The 20,554-nt window shown below is 42.3% G+C and overlaps 1 protein-coding gene across 2 annotated transcripts; it reads right to left on the reverse strand.

The window, feature by feature from the left end:
* LOC115149222 (mothers against decapentaplegic homolog 4) lies at positions 1 to 19,062 on the reverse strand. Of its 2 annotated transcripts, XM_029691886.1 has the most exons (12): positions 18,769 to 19,062; positions 17,777 to 18,173; positions 17,389 to 17,563; positions 17,262 to 17,291; positions 16,951 to 17,157; positions 16,526 to 16,657; positions 13,707 to 13,814; positions 13,366 to 13,416; positions 13,049 to 13,232; positions 12,690 to 12,858; positions 1,794 to 1,932; positions 1 to 1,557 (listed from the first exon to the last, which is right to left on the reverse strand). In XM_029691886.1, exons 2-12 carry the CDS (start codon positions 18,014 to 18,016, stop codon positions 1,346 to 1,348), a joined length of 1,647 nt encoding a protein of 548 aa, XP_029547746.1. In that variant the 5' UTR covers positions 18,017 to 18,173; positions 18,769 to 19,062; the 3' UTR covers positions 1 to 1,345. The 2 variants fall into 2 exon arrangements, with proteins under 2 accessions (XP_029547746.1, XP_029547747.1); XM_029691887.1 differs by lacking the exon at positions 16,526 to 16,657.
* Between the last annotated feature and the right edge of the window lie 1,492 nt (positions 19,063 to 20,554).

Raw genomic sequence — 20,554 nt, forward strand, 5'->3', positions numbered from 1 at the left:
CACATTCAATATAATACGTTTTATTCCCATTAATAGTAGGTAGAAATTAAGGTAAAGAATGAGCACTGTTTCCTTAGCTTTCTTTAAAACATGAGTTGGTCATAATTAGGTAGCAAAATGAGTATAAAATATTGTTATTTATAATTGTAAACTGACAAGTAATCCAGACCCACATGATTACTAATATTCTGAAATCCATAATTTGGGGACCAAATGCAGAATCTGGTCTTAAAAACATGTATTTACAAGTTTCACATGACTGCTATAACCTGTTTACACCTTTTCATATGGGTCCATTTGGTATCAATATGGCTTCAAACTTTCCTCCAATATCTCTAAGGAATGTTATCACAAGTCCAGGGCGGGACGATAGCAGTATCGCAATACTCGTTAGCGTCATGGCAAGGACACAAAACACAAAGCAGATTTAACTTCTTTAGGAAAACCGCCCTATGGTTGAACACAAACATGTCATCCAGAGTTCAAAAAAAAAAAATCTCTCCAAGCTATAGCTAAATATTTTCTATACAGCAGGTTTTTAAAAGGATAAGAGTTTGGTTTGCTTCATTTTTGCCATGGAAAAAACTATTGCGATATTGGTATCATCACAGCCCTTAAGTCAATTCTTCCAAGTCATGATTACAGAACTTACAGTGGTAGAGATAAAAATGGAGCGAAACTGAAATGTACAACCGCCATCTGTCTAGACATTGAGGCATCTGAAATATTAATTTAATTCAGTGATGTGAACACCATCTTCCAAAAGCTCTGGCCTGGATCACACTCATTGCTACAAAAGCTGAATATTCTGAGACACACATACCTACTTTCAAATATAAATGTGGAAACCACCCTCACACTGCATACCGAAATACATTTTCTAAACAATCAACAAGACACAACATTCTGAAAACAAGCACATGAAAAGCAAACCAATAAAGTGCTAATTTAAGCTAATGTCATTTAAAAAACATAGCATTGACAACTCAAAAATACAGTATATAAACTGGCATGAATAGGAAGGTATGAAAATAGATATTTATGAATAGAAAAAAAGAGAATGAAAAGCATCCATGAGCCATGACTGTATCCTGATTCTGAGGCGAGTAGAAAACGGATTCATGAGCTGGTATCTTCAGAGAGGGAACTCTGGCTGGCTGTGATGCCAGCGGGTAGAAAATATAAATCATATATATTCCTCTGCTCTCTTATCCCATTCAGCACAGCAGACAGCAGGATGATAGATAGTTAAGATGGACTAGCCTACGGGGCATGGGCAGTCCATCAGTCAGTTCAAGGGTTGGCTGGCTATGGACAGTTTGTGAACGTGTTGCCGTTCTATAACTCAGTCCAGGGGCTGGGGGTCAGCGATGGGCATGGTGTGCAGCACCTCATCCAGTAGCTGCAGGGCCCGGTGGAGATGGATCTCAATCCAGCACGGTGTCTCCTTGATGCTCTGCCGGGGGTAGTCAGGCCCCCAGCCCTTCACAAAGCTCATTCTCAGGATACACAGCCTGCGCAAGTCGTCCACTCCTATACCCGCAGCCGCAGACATACCTGGAGGAAGGGGGTTAAAAACACTCAGTGGTTAGAGGTTGTAGTTTAGTGCTACATATCAGACAGAATGAGTCACTCAGTTATTCACCACCTACTCAGGGGAATATAGAGCTTCATATGAGACAGTACATACACTTCCCCATTTCTGTGAGGTCCTGAGATGCTCTGAGACAAGACAAATGGATATATTTCTGGGCAGACAGGTTAAAGGATGAATAGTATGTAGAGAGACTCACTAATGGCAGGGGCGATGCCTCCCACAGAGCCAGGCCCGGGGATGTTTCCAGCCACTGCTGCTGCCTGTGCTGCGGCTGCCGCCTGGGCTGTGGCTGCCTGCTGCTGCATCTGCCTGTGGCACTGACGCAGGTCAAACACCTGCACATCACAAGGGGGAAAGGCAGGGTTAGGGCCTACACACAATAGTGTAGAAGGGATAGGGGTTCAACGAGGGATGGGCATCTGAAATAATTTCACTATTCGAATCATATGACATTACAGATAACCAGATTGTCAAAATTAGGGCTGTGCCGAGTACTCAGACAAAAGCAAGTATCGTAACAGATATGGAGAATGTTACAAATACGATTATGACATGAGTATTTTTGGTAATTATCTGTGTTCAGAGAAAAGTCATTTTCAGCTGCCAGCACACATCTCCTTCACTCAGTGTGAAGCGCTGTGCACTCTAAACAATTATTGGCTAGTTCTTCTGTCAGGGTATCGGATGAGCCTGCTGCAACGATTGGATTAGAACAAGCCATTTTTTCTCTGCTCTCATTTCCCCACTTCTGGCTTGGAATCATAACTTGGAAGAATTGACTTATACCAATATCGCAATATTTTTTTCCATGGCAAAAATTAAAACATAAAGCAAACCAAACTCTTTGATCCTTTTAAAAACCTGCTGTAATGAAAATATTTTGCTATAGCTTGGAGATTATTTTTTTTGAACTCTGGATGACATGTTTGTGTTCAACCATAGGGCGGTTTTCCTAAAGAAGTGAAATCTGCTTTGTGTTTTGTGTCCTTGCCATGACGCTAACGAGTATTGCGATACTGCTATCGTCCCGCCCTGGACTTGTGATAACATTCCTTAGAGATATTGGAGGAAAGTTTGAAGCCATATTGATACCAAATGGACCCATATGAAAGGTGTAAACAGGTTATAGCAGTCATGTGAAACTTGTAAATACATGTGTGTAAGACCAGATTCTGCATTCGGTCCCCAAATTATGGATTTCAGAATATTAGCAATCATGTGGGTCTGGATTACTTGTCAGTTTACAATTATAAATAACAATATTTTATACTCATTTTGCTTCCTAATTATGACCAACTCTCATGTTTTAAAGAAAGTTAAATTATATGTAGGCTAAGGAAACAGTGCTCATTCTTTACCTTAATTTCTACCTACTATTAATGGGAATAAAACGTATTATATTGAATGTGTATCATTTCTGTTTGTATTTATTGATTTGCTTAGTTGTTTCACTCAATCAAACAACTCAGGGCACAAGTATCCTCTTCTCCAAACATTGTGTATGAATCAGAATCTGTAGCTAGACGTTGTTCAATGCAGTTATTTCCTGTCGACTTTGCAGAGGCCATATGGTAGTTTTGTCTGGCTACTTGACGTTGTTCAGTAGACCTAGTTTGTCTGTTCGTATAATTATTCCATTGCTGACGACATCTGTATTTATTACGGATCCCCATTAGCTGCTGCCAAAGCAGCAATATTAAGGCAGTTTATACCATTTTAAAAACATTACAATACATTCACAACACACTGTGTGCCCTCAGGCCCCTACTCCACCACTACCACATATCTACAGTACTAAGTCCATGTGTATGTATAGTGCGTATGTTAATGTGTGTGTATATGCATGTGTCTGTGCCAATGTTTGTGTTACTTCACAGTCCCTGCTGTTCCATAAGGTGTTTTTTTTCCATCTGTTTTTTTTTAAATCTAATGTTACTGCTTGCGTCAGTTACTTGATGTGGAATAGAGTTCCATGTAGTCATGGCTCTATGTAGTACTGTGTGCCTCCCATAGTCTGTTCTGGACTTGGGGACTGTGAAGAGACCTCTTGTGGCATGTCTTGTGGGGTATGCATGGGTGTCTAAGCTGTGTGCCAGTAGTTTAGACAGACAGCTCGATGCATTCAACATGTCAATACCTCTCATAAATAAAAGTAGTGATGAAATCAATCTCTCCTCCACTTTCAGCCAGGAGAGATTGACATGCATATTATTAATATTAGCTCTTTGTGTACATCCAAGGACCAGCCGTGCTGCCCTGTTCTGAGCCAATTGCAATTTTCCTAAGTCCTTTTTTGTGGCACCTGACCACAGGACTGAACAGTAGTCAAGGTGCGACAAAACTAGGGCCTGTAGAACCTGCCTAGTTGATAGTGTTGTTAAGAAGGCAGAGTATCGCTTTAGTATAGACAGACTTCTCCCCATCTTAGCTACTACTGCATCAATATGTTTTGACCATGACAGTTTACAATCTAGGGTTACTCCAAGCAGTTTAAATCATCGAAACTTGCTCAATTTCCACATTATGTATTACAAGGTTTAGGGTTTAGTGAGTGTTTTGTTCCAAATACAATGCTTTTAGTTTTAGAAATATTTAGGGCTGACTTATTCCTTGCCACCCACTCAAACTAACTGCAGCTCTTTGTTGAGTGTTGCAGTCATTTCAGTCGCTGATGTGTATAGCGTTGAGTCATCTGCATACATAGACACTCTGGCTTTACTCAAAGTCAGTGGCATGTCGTTAGTAAGAATTGAAAAATCAAAGGGGCCTAAACAGTTACCCTGGGGAATTCCTGATTCTAACTGGATTATATTTGAGAGGCTGGAAGTAACACCCTCTGTGTTCTGTTAGACAAGTAACTCTTTATCCACATTATAGCAGGGGGTGTAAAGCCATAACACATACGTTTTTACAGCAGCAGACTATGATCATTAATGTCAAAAGCTAACAACAATAATTTTTTCACCTCTTCCACACTGATTTTATGGAATTCAAAAGTACAATTCTTGTCTATTATCAGCGTTTGTTGCTGGCATGTCATCCCTAAGTTTGCATATCTTGCCAATGAAAAAGTAATTAAAGTAGTTTGCAATATCAGTGGGCTTTGTAATGAATGAGTCAAGTTGGCTTTTTTCCCAAAAATTTCATTTAAGGTGCCCCAAAGCTTTTTACTATCATTCTTTATATAATTTCTTTGTTTCATAGTGTAGTTTATTTTTCTTTTCATTTAATTTAGTCACATGGTTTCTTAATTTGCAGTACATTTGCCAATCAGTTGGGCTACCAGACTTAATTGCCATACCTTGTGCCTCATCCCTCTTAACCATACAATTTTTCCATTCCTCATCTAAGTTTTACAGGAATATGGTTCTGAATATAGACCGCAACAGCGCCCCCGTTGGCATAACCATGTATTGCTACCACTATCAAAGGTATAATTGAAGTGAGTTTCAGAGTCAGAATATGAATGTCATCTGTTACAAGCAAGTTATTGACTTCATGGACCTTGTTTCTTAGGCTACATATGTTAATATGGGCTATTTTTAGCACTTTTCTGGGTTGCTTGATTGTTTTTAATGCTTTACTGGGAAGCTTATCAGAGGTAGACTTACTCATGTTATTTACATTGGAGCTGATAGTACAGGGTGAGCTGCATAAAGTGGTCTTCCTACTATTGCACACCGCCTCAGTGCTAACAGTGTAACTCTGGTTTATAGGCTCATGATTACTGCTTACAATAGCTGTAGGATAAACAGATGTATTTGGTGCAATTAGGGGTACATAAATTAAATTACTTACATTGTGTTTGCCAATGCCCCTAAGATCATGTACATTTGATGCAGCATTATGACGACTCATTGTCACAATGGTAGAGATTAACTGAACAGGTCTTGGATCATTTACCAGTTATTGTTTCTACGCAGCCTTCAAATGCGTGGACAGAGTCCTGGAGCCAAGATGATTTGGATGAACTCCATCATTCCTGTAGAGTATACGTATGTTTCTAGAAGGTGTCAAAGTTATCAATAAAAGTGACTCCAGCAGAGCTACAGTAGTCTTTTAGCCAGATGTGTAATGCCAGCAGTCTGTTGAATCTTTCACACCCGCGGCACAACGATGGTACCGGACCTGAAATTATTGGCCATTTTTTGGAGTCTTTTAATGCTAAAATCAGTTCTTTAAAATCCATTTTCAAATGTTCCGAGCTAGCCCTTCTGATATCGTTTGACCCCACACGGACTACAACAATGTCAGCTCCCAGCATCTGTGATAGAACAGTCGGAAGCAGCCTTGTTATGTCCTGTACTCGTGCTCCTGGGTAGCACACGGTTTTTGCCTTGGGGACCAAGATGTTTCTCTCCATTGAGCTGCCAATGATGACAGCTGGTGATGTGAATGGGTCAGTCTCTCAGGCAGTCTCGAGGTCTAGTGAGGCTGGGAGCTCCGAGGGTCTGAACCCGAAGATAGAAGCCACCGGAGAGGGAGACAGAATCGAGGACGAAGACGCAGGTACCTCCGAATCTGATCTTGATTGGGAAGCCACCAAGGACGAAGGCGCCAGAGCCTCTGGCTCCAGGGCGGCAAAGCTGTTTCTGGTCTGAGTCAGTTCCGGGCTCAACATCTCCACGGAGACCCCCGTTGCCAGAGGACGCTTTCTTTGACTTCCACGGCGAGTGACATACCTCCATGGCTGGTTGGGTCGAGAACAGCTCCGTTCTCCAGGAAAGGGGGAGACCCCTTCTGGCATGGAACCCTGCCTAGTACCGGCCAGTCGGCTGTGGAGAGCCGACACGGCAGTGAAACTTCCACCAGACCAGAGCGGCGTCCGGCTACTGGGGTGGAAGAAAAAGTAGGTGGGTGTGGATTCCCCAGTAGTTTACGTAGGTTTGCTTCTTGCTTGCTAAGAGTAGCTACTTCACTCCTGTCGTCATCCGCAAGCAAGCAGTTACTGTCGTTATGTCGTGATCCAAGCCCATGCTTGCTTGCTATTATTTATTCTCGCCTAGGCATGTTCACCGAGCGACAGATCATTAGAAAATAAAAATGTAGATAGTTTATTTTGATCGCACAAATGTGGCATAAGTGTCAAGAGAGAAAAGCTTTGCTCCTCTCCATATTGAGACAATATATGGGGCAAGTGAATTAGCCTACCTTCATCTAAATCTGTCTGGAATAAATGCAGGGAGTAGTAGCCAGCCATGCTATTTATTAGCCTATTTTGTTGATAATTGAATAGGACCAATTAAGTAAATCATGTGCATTTTGATCTGTCTGTGTTGTTTGCTAGGCTTGGGCGGTATACCGTATATTAGGGTATTTGGAAAAAGCCACGTGATGGGTTTTCAATACCTTCAAAACTATTTACTTCAAGTTGTTCTATGAATTTGAATATTTGTAGCTACTTTTTAAAGTTAATACCTGCATTCAACTTGTGCAATATGTAAGGAGATAAAGCAGATTGCGTTCTTCATTTCACCTGTCACATAATGAAGCTTACCATAGTTCTCCAGAACAGTTGAGCCAGTCAGCTGTTTGTTTGTAAATAGCACAACGGGAGAAAGCGGAAGCTGGTGAGTCCATAGCATTCTGTCTATCGCCGATACTAAATAATGTTTGCCATCAGATATATTACAACAGCTTTCTGCCAGAAGTCAAAGGGCTCTGGATGAGTAATTTTTTCCCTGTGCTTCCTACTAGGATTTTTTTCCCCTCCTCCTCTGCTCCGCGTACAGATGCTGCTCTTTCTTCAGAAAAGCATGCGACAACTTTGTTCATTTGCACAATTTCTCTCGTTCACTTTTGCTTGTAAATGTCCACACATTCGGTAGCTACTAGCTATGCTTGTATAACTTTGAGCTAGATGACTGTCTTTGCAATTAGTTTGTTCGTTTTCGCATGTTAGCATTTAGCTATGTGACTTCGCTAGTAGTTTGTGCTAATTTTGATAGCATTCTGGTAATAGAGGACTTGCGTTTTTAAAGCCCCCTTGTGTGCTATGCCGGTAATACCGTAAATCCTGGCATAAGACGATATGAAAATCTGGAAACTGCCCAAGCCTAACGTTTACCTTTGAACAATGTGTGTGAATGAGTGAACGAACACAACGATGCGCTCTGAGTGATGCGCACTTGAGGTACAGTACCAGTCAAAAGTTTGGATACCCCTACTCATTCAAGGGTTTTTCTTTATTTTTTACTATTTTCTACATTGTGGAATAATAGTGAAAACCACAAAACTATGAAATAACACATATGGAATCATGTAGTAACCAAAACAATTGTTATACAAATCAAAATATATTTTATATTTGAGAATCTTCAAAGTAGCCACCCTTTGCCTTGATGACAGCTTTGCACACTCTTGGCATTCTCTCAACTAGCTTCACCTGAAATGCTTTTCCAACAGACTTGAAGGAGTTCCCACATATGCCGGTCATCTGGTGCAGCACTCAATCACTCTCTTTATTGGTCAAATAGCCCTTACACAGCCTGGAAGTGTGTTGGGTCATTTGTCCTGTTGAAAAACACATGATAGTCCCCCTGCGCAAACCAGATGAGATGGCGTATCGCTGCAGAATGCTGAGGTAGCCATACTGGTTAAGTGTGCCTTGAATTCTAAATAAATCACTGACAGGGTCACCAGCAAAGCACCCCCACCTCCATGCTTTACGGTGGGAACCACACATGCGGAGATCATCCGTTCATCTACTCTGCGTCTCAAAAGGACACAGCTGTTGGAACAAAAAAAATCACAAATTTGGATTCATCAGACCAAAGGACTGATTTCCACTGGTCTAATGTCCATTGCTTGTGTTTCTTGGCCCAAGCAAGTCTCTTCTTCTTATCGGTGTCCTTTAGTAGTGGTTTCTTTGCAGCAATTCTGATTCACGCAGTCTCCTCTGAACAGTTGATGTTGAGATGTGTCTGTTACAATTTCTGAATCTGGTAACTTCATTAGTTATCCTCTGCAGCCGAGGTAAATCTGGGTCTTCCTTTCTTGTGGCGGTCCTCATGAAAGCCATTTTTATCATAGCGCTTGATGGTTTTTGCAACTGCACTTGAAGAAACTTTCAAAATTCTTAACATTTTCCGTATTGACTGACCTTCATGTCTTAAAGTAATGATGGACTGTCGTTTCTCTTTGCTTATTTTAGCTGTTCTTGCCATAATATGGACTTGGTCTTTTACCAAATAGGGCTACCTGTATACCACCCCTACCTTGTCACAACACAACTGATTAGTTCAAACGCATAAAGAAATGAACCACAATTAATCCACAAATTAACTAAACAAAGCACATCTGTTAATTGAAATGCTTTCCAGGTGACTACCTTATGAAGCTAGTTGAGAGAATGCCAAGAGCGTGCAAAGGGTGGCTACTTTGAAGAATCTCAAATATAAAATGTTTTTATTTGTTTAACACTTTTTTGGTTACTACATGATTCCATGTGTTATTTCATAGTTATGTCTTCACTATTATTCCACAATGTAGAACATAGTAAAAATAAAGAAAAACCGTTGAATGACTAGGTGTGTCCAAAATTTTGACTGGTATCGTATATGCTTTACCAGCATTTAAAACACACTTCCGGGTTATCCAATCACAAGTAAATCCGATGAGTATCAAGTGTGCTAAAACGGATATGATTACGAGTATGACAAGATCAGCACCCCCTAGCCGAAATATATTTTAACTTGTTTTTTAACCTGAGCACTTATTGCTGCAGGAGGGTGAGATGGTGGCTCTCGGCTGCCGCTTCAGTGGACGGGGGAGGGGCCGCTGTGTGTGAGACAGGGGAGCAGGGCAAGCAGAGCGTGAGAGAGACTTGTAGCTGCCATTGGTTATTTATCATCCCATCTGATAGTGCTGGTCTTGACTGCACAGTAGACAAGCTAGCTAAAATAGCCAGCTAGCTACTACATTTTGCTGTGCTTTCTTTCTCCCTGTCCTAGTCTACAAATAAACACCCACAGCCAACCTGTTGGCCTAATCCCTCTCATTTAGCTCACTTTTAATTGAGTAATTTTAATTCCATCTTGCATTGATTAAAGATCTCTCACTTCACTTGCTACACATTGAGCCTCTGACTATAGTGCAGCTTTGATTGGCCGACCAAAACAACAAGCCACACACATGAAACGGGTGTATGTAAGTTACCGGGCAGGCATGTCATAAAAATTACATTAAAGGTTTGTTTTATTAAATTCAAGGCCCAGTGCAGTCAAAAACATGATTTTCCTGCGCTATATATATATTTCCACACTATGAGGTTGAAATAACACTGTGAAATTGTGAAAATTAAGATAATGCCCTTTTAGTATAACAGCACTTTGAAAAGACCGCCTAAAATCTCAGTCTGTTTTGATGGAATGGAGTTCTGGCCTACTCACTCAGACCACTCCCAGACAGTCTTAGCAAAATTCTTACTTGAGAAATTGCTCTTTGCTAAGAAGCTATTTGTTTATTTTTTACAATTTTGATTTGAAACAAATCACAGTAAGTTACTTAATTGTTACCCAGAAAATATTTGATAGAGATAAAAACAGCTGCATTTGACCTTTAAGAATTTAAAAGGCTGTGGCAGCAAATAGGGAGTTTTCAAACGCCCTGCAGGAAACCACTTTCTCAAAGCTACGGATCACGTTCTGTGCATTTGTTATTTTACGCAACAAAAAATCTACGTAGTTGCTGCTCACTTCCCCTCCCTTCATGTTTCTCTCTTTACTCTCTACCTCTTCTGAACGATGGTGATGTAGCCTACTGTATGTCTCTGCCTCATATTTCTGAACAGCTGAAATAAAAACCCTGCAGCGATTTGAAAAAGCATTCAAGGCCATTATGGAGGCTACAAGCTTCTCTGTCTGTTGTAACGGATATTGCAGTTGCACATGCAAGACGCAGTCCCTACACATTGCATTAGAGAAAAAACAATCTGTGTTTTGTGTGATGATGTAGGCTTATCTTTATAATTGCTGTCATATTGTAGCCATTAGCCAGAGTTGTTGAAAAACAACACTACTACTTTGACTGCCTGCCTCCTGCTCAGCCAATGGTAATGAAAAAAAGAACATTCAATCGCTAATTAGTGTGTGTGTTGCTTATGTGTGATATACTGCCTAGTTGTATGTAACTCCCCACTTGAGTTTTGCATTGGGGTAAAAAACTATCTGCGAGTTTGTGCGAACATGTCTTTTGTGTACAACATGTAAATAAATAGCTGCATGTAGCCTAACTCCTGCTGAGAAAACAACAGGAATCGCGCTTATGCTCAACAGCCTAATGAGACATGGAATGCAGTAGTTGGAATATGTTGACCATGTCCTTTATGTACAACATGAAGTGTGTAGGCTACACCAGAAAAAGGCTCTCATCGCCGATCAAAATGCAGTGGGCACTGAGCTGCAGCTATAAAGCTGGCGTAAAAAGAATCCTGCACAAGCACAGAAATCTCTTTTTTTTTGCCACGACAAATCGAGTTTCCAGAAAATCTGGAACCGTAGTCACTTCAGAATTTAAAATGCCATGGTATATCCTTGTACGTAACAATGGCAAATTGATTATTTAGTTTAGACCAAGCCTTTTCATTGTTGAAATAGACCACTCTTTTTTTCTCTAAAAATGTATACTTACAGTGCATTCGGAAACTATTCAGACCCCTTGACTTTTCCCCCACATTGTTACATTATAGCCTTATTCTAAATGTTCCTCATCAATCTACACACAATACCCCATATTGAGAAAGTGAAAACAGGTTTAGATTTTTTGCACACTTAAAACACACAAAAAAACTGAAATACCTTATTTTACAGAAGTATTCAGACCCTTTGCTATGAGACACGAAATTGAGCTCAGGTGCATCCTGTTTTCATTGATCTTCTTTGACATATTTCTACAACTTGATTGGAGTCCACCTGTGGTAAATTCAATTGATTGGACATGATTTGGAAAGGCACACCTGTCTATAAAAGGTCCCACAGTTGACAGTGCATGTCAGAGCAAAAACCAAGCCATAAGGTCGAAGGAATTGTCTGTAGAGCGTCGAGACAGGATTGTGTCGAGGCACAGATCTGGGAAAGGGTACCAAAACATTTCTGCAGCATTGAAGGTGCCCAAGAACACAGTGGCCTCTGTGGAGATTGGAGAACTTTCCAGAAGGACAACCATCTCTGCAGTACTTTACCAATCAGGCCTTTATGATAAAGTGGCCAGACGGAAGCCACTCCTCAGTAAAAGGCACATGACAGCCTGCTTGGAGTTTGCCAAAAGGAACCTGAAGGACTGTCAGACCTTGAAACAAAATTCTCTGGTCTGATGAAACGAAGATGGAACTCTTTGGCCTGAATGCCAAGTGTCACGCTTGGAGGAAACCTAGCACCATCCCTACAGTGAAGCATGGTGGTGGTAGCATCATGCTGTGAGGGATGTTTTTCAGCTGCAGGGACTGGGAGACTAGTCAGGATCGAGGGAAAGATGAACAGAGCAAAGTAGAGAGAGATCCTTGATGAAAGCCTGCTCCAGAACGCTCAGGACCTCAGACTGGGGGCGAAGGTTCACCTTCAACGCGACAACGACCCTAAGCACACGACCAAGACAATGCAGGAGTGGCTTCGGGACAAGTCTCTGAATGTCCTTGAGTGGTCCAGCCAGAGCCCAGACTTGAACCTGATCTAACATCTCTGGAGACCTGAAAATAGCTGCGCAGCGACGCTCCCCATCCAACCTGACAGAGTTTGAGAGGATCTGCCAAGCTTGTAGAGTCATATCTAAGACGTGCTTCAACAAAGTACTGAGTAAAGGGAATTAATAATTATGGAAATGTGATGTTTTTTTTAATACATTTGCAAAAATTTCAAAACCTGTTTTTGCTTCATCATTATGGGATACTGTGTACCCATCCCTAGGTTCAACAGTCTAAAACTTAATGGATTTTAACCTGTTTTGAAACAATAAACCTTCCCAAGTAGTCAACTCTCAACTTTATGACAACAACAAGAATAGAAGTATAATAATAATAATAATAATAATAATAATAATAATAAGTACAAAACCTCAATGGAATACATTAGAATAATACTGAAATAAAGTCTGTTACCTTGATATAGGCGCTGGGGTAGATCTTGTGCACTGCGTCTCCAGGGGCCCGTCCTGCCTCCCTGTCCAAGTAATAACTCTGCACAAACACTGCATGATCGCTAAGGCAACGCACCCACACGTCACCTTCCCCTTTACACTCCAGCTGCACCCCTTTACCAATGTGAAGTCTAAAGCCAGGAAGGAAAGAAGCAGACAGAGAAAGACAGTAAAAAGAAATGTAAAAGCCTTCACATTTTGCTAGTGTATTTTTCCAAAACTATGGATGATGTTCTGCTTAGCCATTTCATTTAGCAAAGACATTAAATCATTCCTTGTTCTATAAATCTTTCCTTTTTTCTATTTGATATGGTAGAGTACCTAGCTCTCTCGATGGCCTCTGTCCTGTGGACGTTGCTGAGCTGGCCCAGGCAGAAGCGGTCCCCTCCTGAGGGATCCACGTACCCGTCCACCGTCACCGTGGGGCAGCTGGCCGGAACCTTGAACGTCTCCCCCACCTGAACATCCATCTCAAAGTAGGCAATAGAGCACCAGTAGTCAGGGGCTGGAACAGAACAAGAACACCACATTCAATTCACATGGTCTCTGTACTATTTCACAACACATACCGGATCAAATGGGGACACATACCGTACATACAGAAGTAACTCTCTGAGTAACGTTTCACACAGACTCACCCGGGTGATTTGAGATGGGGGGCTGGAATGCAATGTCATCGCTGACCATCCCTGGAAAAGAATGTCATGTAATTAAGACAACGGTGCTGTTTGGTGTAGTTTGTACTGCTTGGCTCAAAGGAGTACAAATGAATGTCGAATGACATAACATTGACTATTTGACATTATATGTGCACGTTTACATCCTTTCTGGGAAACAGCTCTTTCCTTTTACAAGAACTCAATTTTTGCATTAGTTCAAGGTTAGCTTGTTGCTTTGAGGGATATAGAATCTGTAAGGCTCAGATGTTGGCAGCACCCTTAGATATATGCCCAGAGAGGGGGATAACACAGCCACTCACAGTAGTGTGGGGTGTGGGGCATGGGTTGGTGGTGCTGCAGGTGCCCATTCTGGTGGTGAGGCACTGAGGGGGTGAAGTTCCCATTTCTCGGCCAGCCTGAGGCGGCATCTGAAAGCAGAACAATCACCAGTTGCATCAGACCATAAGCACAGATAGAAAATACCATGACCTAAAAATAACTCAACACACACATAATCAACGATAACAACGGGCTATGGTCACAGGGCTGAGAGGAATTCTATAACTGACCGAGGAGGAATTAGCCCCCAGAAGGGCAATGTGGTAATGCTGAAAAGCTTTTTGAGAGAACATCCAGATTCTGAGAAGTAAATGGGGTTACGGTGAAAAGCAACAGGGCAGTAATTTGTGGGCTGGCGGAAGTACACAGTGTACACAACATTAGGAACACCTTCCTAATATTGAGTTGCACCCACCCCCCCTTTGCTCTCAGAACAGCCTCAATTCGTCAGAGCATGGACTCTACAAGGTGTTGAAAGCGTTCCACAGGGATGCTGGCACATGTTGACTTCAGTGCATAATTGTGTCAAGTTGGCTGGATGGCCTTTGGGTGGTGGACCATTTTTGATACACACGGAGAACTGTTGAACGTGAAAAACCCAGCAGTGTTGCAGTTCTTGACACACTCAAACTGGTGCGCCTGGCACCTACTACCATACCCCGTGCAAAGGCACTTTGATCTTGCCCATTCAGCCTCTGAATGCCACACATACACAATCCATGTCTCAAGGCTTAAAAATCCTTCTTTAACTTGTTATGGATAGGGGGCAGTATTTTCACGGCCGGATAAAAAACATACCCGATTTAATCTGATTATTACTCCTGCCCAGAAACTAGAATATGCATATAATTATTAGCTTTGGATAGAAAACACTCCAAAGTTTCTTAAACTGTTTGAATGGTGCCTGAGTATAACAGAACTCATTTGGCAGGCCAAAACCTGAGAAGATTCCAAACAGGAAGCGCCCTCTCTGACTATTTCTTGGCCTTCTTGATCATCTCTATCCAAAACAGGGGATCTCTGCTGTAACGTGACATTTTCTAACGCTCCCATAGGCTCTCAGAAGGCGCCAGAACGTTAAATGATGACTTTGCAGGCCATGGCTGAAAAACAGTAGCGCATTTGGATAGTGGTCGATCAGAGAACAATGAGACTGGGGGCGCGTGCACGAGCCGACACCATGTTTTTATTTTTTCGTCTTTGAACGAAAACAGGGTTTCCCGGTCGGAATATTATCGCTTTTTTACGAGAAAAATCGCATAAAAATTGATTTTAAACAGCGTTTGACATGCTTCGAAGTACTGTAATGGAATATTTTGAATTTTTTTGTCACGAAATGCGCCGGGCGCGTCACCCTTCTTTACCCTTCGGATAGTGTCTTGAACGCACAAACAAAACGCCGCTATTTGGATATAACCAACATTTGTTATTGAAGTAGAAGTCCTGGGAGTGCATTCTGACGAAGAACAGCAAAGGTAATCCAATTTTTCTTATAGTAAATCTGAGTTTGGTGAGTACCAAACTTGCTGGGTGTCTAAATAGCTAGCCCTGTGATGGCCGGGCTATCTACTCAGAATATTGCAAAATGTGCTTTCACCGAAAAGCTATTTTAAAATCGGACACCGCGATTGCATAAAGGAGTTCTGTATCTATAATTCTTAAAATAATTATGTTTTTTGTGAACGTTTATCGTGAGTAATTTAGTAAATTCACTGGAAGTGTTCGGTGGGAATGCTAGTTCTGAACGTCACATGCTAATGTAAAAAGCTGGTTTTTGATATAAATATGAACTTGATTGAACAAAACATGCATGTATTGTATAACATAATGTCCTAGGAGTGTCATCTGATGAAGATCATCAAAGGTTAGTACTGCATTTAGCTGTGGTTTTGTTTTTTGTGACATTATATGCTAGCTTGAAAAATGGGTGTGTGATTATTTCTGGCTGGGTACTCTGCTGACATAATCTAATGTTTTGCTTTCGTTGTAAAGCCTTTTTGAAATCGGACAGTGTGGTTAGATAAAGGAGAGTCTTGTCTTTAAAATGGTGTAAAATAGTCATATGTTTGAAAAATTGAAGTTTTGGGATTTTTGAGGAATTTGTAATTCGCGCCACGCCTATCATTGGATATTGGAGCAGGTGTTCCGCTTGCGGAACGTCTAGATGTAAGAGGTTAACCAGTCGCCTCCCCTTCATCTACACTGATTGATTTAACAGGTGACATCAACAAGGGATCATAGCTTTCACCTGGTCAGTCTATTATTATTTTGTATTTTTTTATTTAACTAGGTAAGTCAGTTAAGAACCAATTCTTATTTACAATGACGGCCAAACCTGGACAACGCTGGGCCAATTGTGTGCCGCCCTATGGGACTCCCAATCACGGCCGGATGTGATACAGCCTGAATTCGAACCAGGGACTGTAGTGACACCTCTTGCACTGAGATGCAGTGCTTTAGACCACTGCGCCACTCGGGAGAAAATGTAATGGAAAGAGTTCCTAAAGTTTGTTACACTCATCGTAGGTTTCCATTGTCATGGTCTATGGAGGGAAGATGAATGTGAGTGCTACCTGTAATGATTGTTTGAAAGTGCAGGTGATTGTTAGTGACATAGGCAGGCAGTGTGAGTGCTAAGCTGTTATTTTTAGGCTGTTGGATGCAGATGCCCACTCACTTTAATGGTGTTTGACAGAGCTGGGGTCAATTCCATTTAAATTCGGTAAATTCAAGAAGCAAATGGAATTAACCCCAAACTTGGTATTGTATGAAATGTGGAGGGCCAAGTGTGGGTGCTTACTGTGATGGTATGTGGCACTCTGTGCCAGGGGGAAGCCGCTCTGCCCCTGTGAAGGCCCTGGGCCTGGCCTTGAGGATAGCTGCCGCAGCCCTTCACTGTTATGGCTCCCTGACAGAAGGCTAGTGGACTGGGCTACAGAGGCAGGAGCAGGATGGGCCAGAGTGAGTGAGTGAGTAGGACAAACATATGCAAACACATCCAGACCCAAACACTCCACAATACAGACACACACAAACAAAAGTGATTAGGAATGACACCTCAGAAAAAGGAAAAAGCTTCTCAGCATGACCCTGACTGGGGTATGAGGGAGCCACTGTATCCTGTATTTATGTCAGGAGCGTATTCACCACAAAATGAAGTGTTACATTTAAGGGGAGTAATGAACTGCAAGACAAGGGAGGGTTAAACACAATGCAGTATCTCACTTGAGGCTCCAGCGGCGAGGCTGGAGAAGGCAGAGGTAGAGGCTGAGCTGCTGCCCTCAGGGGGAGGGAGCAGAGCCGAGCTGCTGAACAACTCCTGGGGACCCCCTGGTCTGGAGGGCTGGTGCTGGATGGTCTGGTGGTGGCCATCCACACCAGAGTGAGATGGCTGGTTCTCAAATTCATACTCATCTTTGACCATGAGTGTGCCTGGTAGGGCAGGGAGGGTGAGAGGGTCAACGTTTTGGGGAACTTCACTTGAATCCTCTGTTGTGAACTGCAAATTACTAGTACAGGGCAAGACCCTTCCTTACCTGAGCTTGAAAGAGTCAGTCCAGACAGGTCTGTGAAGAGAATTAGAGGGACACAAATAAGATCCAACTTAAAATTCAGAGGGGTTTAACAGTATTCAAGAGAGAGGAGAAAACAAATCCCACTCACCAATCCCTGGTGATACCACCCTCTCGTAGTGGTATGGGTTAACACACACGTTGTCAGCTTTGAGGTCAAAGGCAAACTGGCAGTATTTCACATGCTTCAGTTCATTCTTTTGCAGGTCAGGCCACCGCCACAATCTGGCATAGATCACATGGGGGAAGCCTTTACGCCCTGCGACCTGAGAGCACAGAGAAGACATGTTATGAACTAAGCGCAGCAGTCATCTGAGAAAATAGTTCAGCCCGTAATGTGAGTGTAATATCTTCTATCCATCAGCAGGTTGGTATTCATTCGGCACCAATGGGACTGAAACAGGGAGGGACTACCTGAACTTGTCCAATAAACACTTTTTTTGGTGCCCTAATATTAAATTACTCTGCTACCCCATTACCTGCAGCCGTCCATCCAAGGTGCGCTGTATGGTGACACACTTGCTGGGGTGAGCTCCGTTGGTGGTGATGGCTGTGATGAGAGAATCTAGCTCATCTTTCTTCTCCTTCAGTTTCTTGACGAGGCTCTCGATGGCTCGCTTGGCGAATGTCTCGCTCTCTCCACCCTGTCTGTGGCACATCAGGCTGTGTACGATACTCAAGCAAGCGTCGTTGCTCGTGGGGGTGTTTGTGATCGACATCTTGCTCACCGTTCTACAGTCTCTATTACTTGAAGTTCAATCTATTGTTTAATTCTCACTCTAGGAATGAGTCAAACACATCCTCAGAAGCCTTTTGCTAGGGTGAGAATGGCATGTGTCCTGTTCACTCTACATAAGTAGGGGTGTCCAGGACAGTCTGCAGTAAGGGAAACAGAAAATAATGTTAGTTGTACTAGCTTACTACTATTTCTGTGATTTCACATCAATGCAGAAAAGCATTGCCTGACAGCAAATTAATGATGCCAACAAACGTTAGCTAGCTACTTTTCTACAAAACCTTAAGTTACAGAAACAAAAATATTACTTAGCTACAAAAACAAATTAACGTTGCATAAAACGCGTCAAATCGTGTCTAAGAGACTACCAAATGCCTATCAGTAGTAAGCTAACTTAGTTGACATTTTGGGGCGACGGGTAGCTTAGTGGTTAGAGCGTTGGGCCAGTAACAAGATCGAATCCCCGACCTGACAAGGTAAAACGCTGTCGTTCTGCCCCTGGACAAGGCAGTTAACCCACTGTTCCCCGGTCGGCCGTCATTGTAAATAAGAATTTGTTCATAACTGGCTTGCCTAGTTAAATAAAGGCTACATTTGTTTTATTACATCTTGACACATTTCCTAAGTAGGCTAATGTTAGTCGTTTACAAATCCAAGGACGATGTGCCCCGTGTGGTTAAATTGTAATAGTCAGTGGAAACTACATACAAGCAGCTATCTATTTATCGGACTTACCTGGGTCTCCAGTGTTTAGTACAGTTTAGTACAGCCGATTAGCACATAGCTAGTTACTTTAGCGATAGCTTGCTAACGGTAGTCGTCAACAAAACCAGTGTTTTCTGAATCGAAGTTCGAGCCAATACTCGATTATCTTCTGGTTATGAGATATTATGCGACTGTATTTTACGTTTTTCAATTGTGCCAGTGACTAAACAAAACCAACATGTTTGCAATATACTCGTAAACAATGGTATAGCGCCAGCTACAAAAATAAACTCCCTGAAACGCCCTCGCGACTCCAGCAGTGCCGCTCATGCCATGCCAGCAGCAGGGGGCGCATGTTTTGTGAGCGCTTTGCTCGAGGTCAGGCTGGTCGGCTAAAAGTTGGCCCTAGGGCTGATAAGATCAGTTGTGGTTTCTTATCGTTTGTATGTTTTCATTCGATTTTCCACTCATAACAGACAAATGTAATTTAAAATGTTAAACCTGTCTACAAACTCATGTAGAAGTGTTTAGTCCTGTGGGGTCTGTTAAAACAAAGAAATGCCAGCATCAGTTCTGCTCCTGGTTGTGTATAGCCTAGAAATGTATATTTCTCCCTTTTTTACCAGGTAAGTTGACTGAGAACACATTCTCATTTACAGCAACAACCTATGGAATAGTTACAGGGGAGAGGAGGAGGAGGATGAATGAGCCAATTGGAAGCTAGGGGTTTTTAGGTGGCCATGATGGTTTAAGGGTGAGATTGGCAATTTAGCCAGGACACCAGGGTTAACACCCCTACAATAAGTACCATTGGATCTTTAGTGACCACAGAGAGTCAGGACACCCATTTAACATCCATCCATAGCAGCCTACACAGGGCAATGTCCCCAATCACTGACCTGGGGCATTGGGATCTTTTTATTTATCAGAGAAAAGAGAGCCTCCTACTGGCTCTCACATCCAGGACCAACCCTGCTTAGCTTCAGAGGCAAGCCAGCAGTGGGATAGAGGGTGGTATGTAATTTGTTGTAAGTAAAGTAAATGTACCATAGGTCTATGTGCATATCCAACACTCTGGAGATTTGATCTGGAATTTAATTCAACAACACCATATGCCAACCATGTCTTCATGCTGCAAAACAGTTTATTTTTCCTGAAGATAATTAATTGCCACAGGATTAAATGTCAAATGAAATTGACAAAATAAATAACCATCATAATTCATAAAGTGAGTACTCTGAAATAATATCTGAAACAGCCCCATAGGTAAGTACAGTATAGTTGTAATTCACAAATGCATGGCAGTGAAGTGCAAATCTGGACTCAGTCATTCAGCGTTATTCCATAGAGGTTGTCTCTCCTTCAGTCCACTGACAACAGAAACTGGGTAATGATGTGACGTGTTTTTCCATCTGTCCTGTAGACAAAGCCATGATTAGGGCTGCCGAGTGGCCATGTTAGACAAGGGAGGTGGGAGGCAGCTGTGGGTAGAGAGAGAACGTCCAATACAGAGAGGCTGGCTGGGGGGTGGATCGTCCATAGAGATTGTTGGTGTTGGGGCCCAGGAATCTGACAGCACCCTCTCCCAACTGCTCACCACTTGGAATGGCGTCTCATCCTGAGTGATGGTCTACAAGTCTCCAGGCCCTGACACCTCTTTATCACCATCACATTGAGGTGGGGAGGGGGAGAAAGCGGCTCGCGTGGCATGTGGCTTTAGAAGGAAGTGTGATTGTGGGGTGGGAGGGAGTGTGAGTCAGACTGGGGCAAATAGATTACCCCACAAATAAGTGGGTAGAATGGATTTGAAACAACC

This window comes from Salmo trutta, chromosome 15, assembly GCF_901001165.1.
Source record: "Salmo trutta chromosome 15, fSalTru1.1, whole genome shotgun sequence".
NCBI classification, from domain to species: Eukaryota; Metazoa; Chordata; class Actinopteri; order Salmoniformes; family Salmonidae; genus Salmo; species Salmo trutta.

What these genes read in the sequence shown, in the direction of transcription:
- LOC115149222 (XM_029691886.1), bottom strand. Translation starts at nt 18,016, where the DNA reads ATGTCGATCACAAACACCCCCACGAGCAACGACGCTTGCTTGAGTATC. An exon ending in ACTGACTCTTTCAAGCTCAG is followed by an intron (nt 17,158 to 17,261) that starts GTAAGGAAGGGT and finishes CTGCCCTACCAG; the next exon opens with GCACACTCATGGTCAAAGAT. An exon ending in GAGTGCCACATACCATCACA is followed by an intron (nt 13,815 to 16,525) that starts GTAAGCACCCAC and finishes TTCTGCTTTCAG; the next exon opens with ATGCCGCCTCAGGCTGGCCG.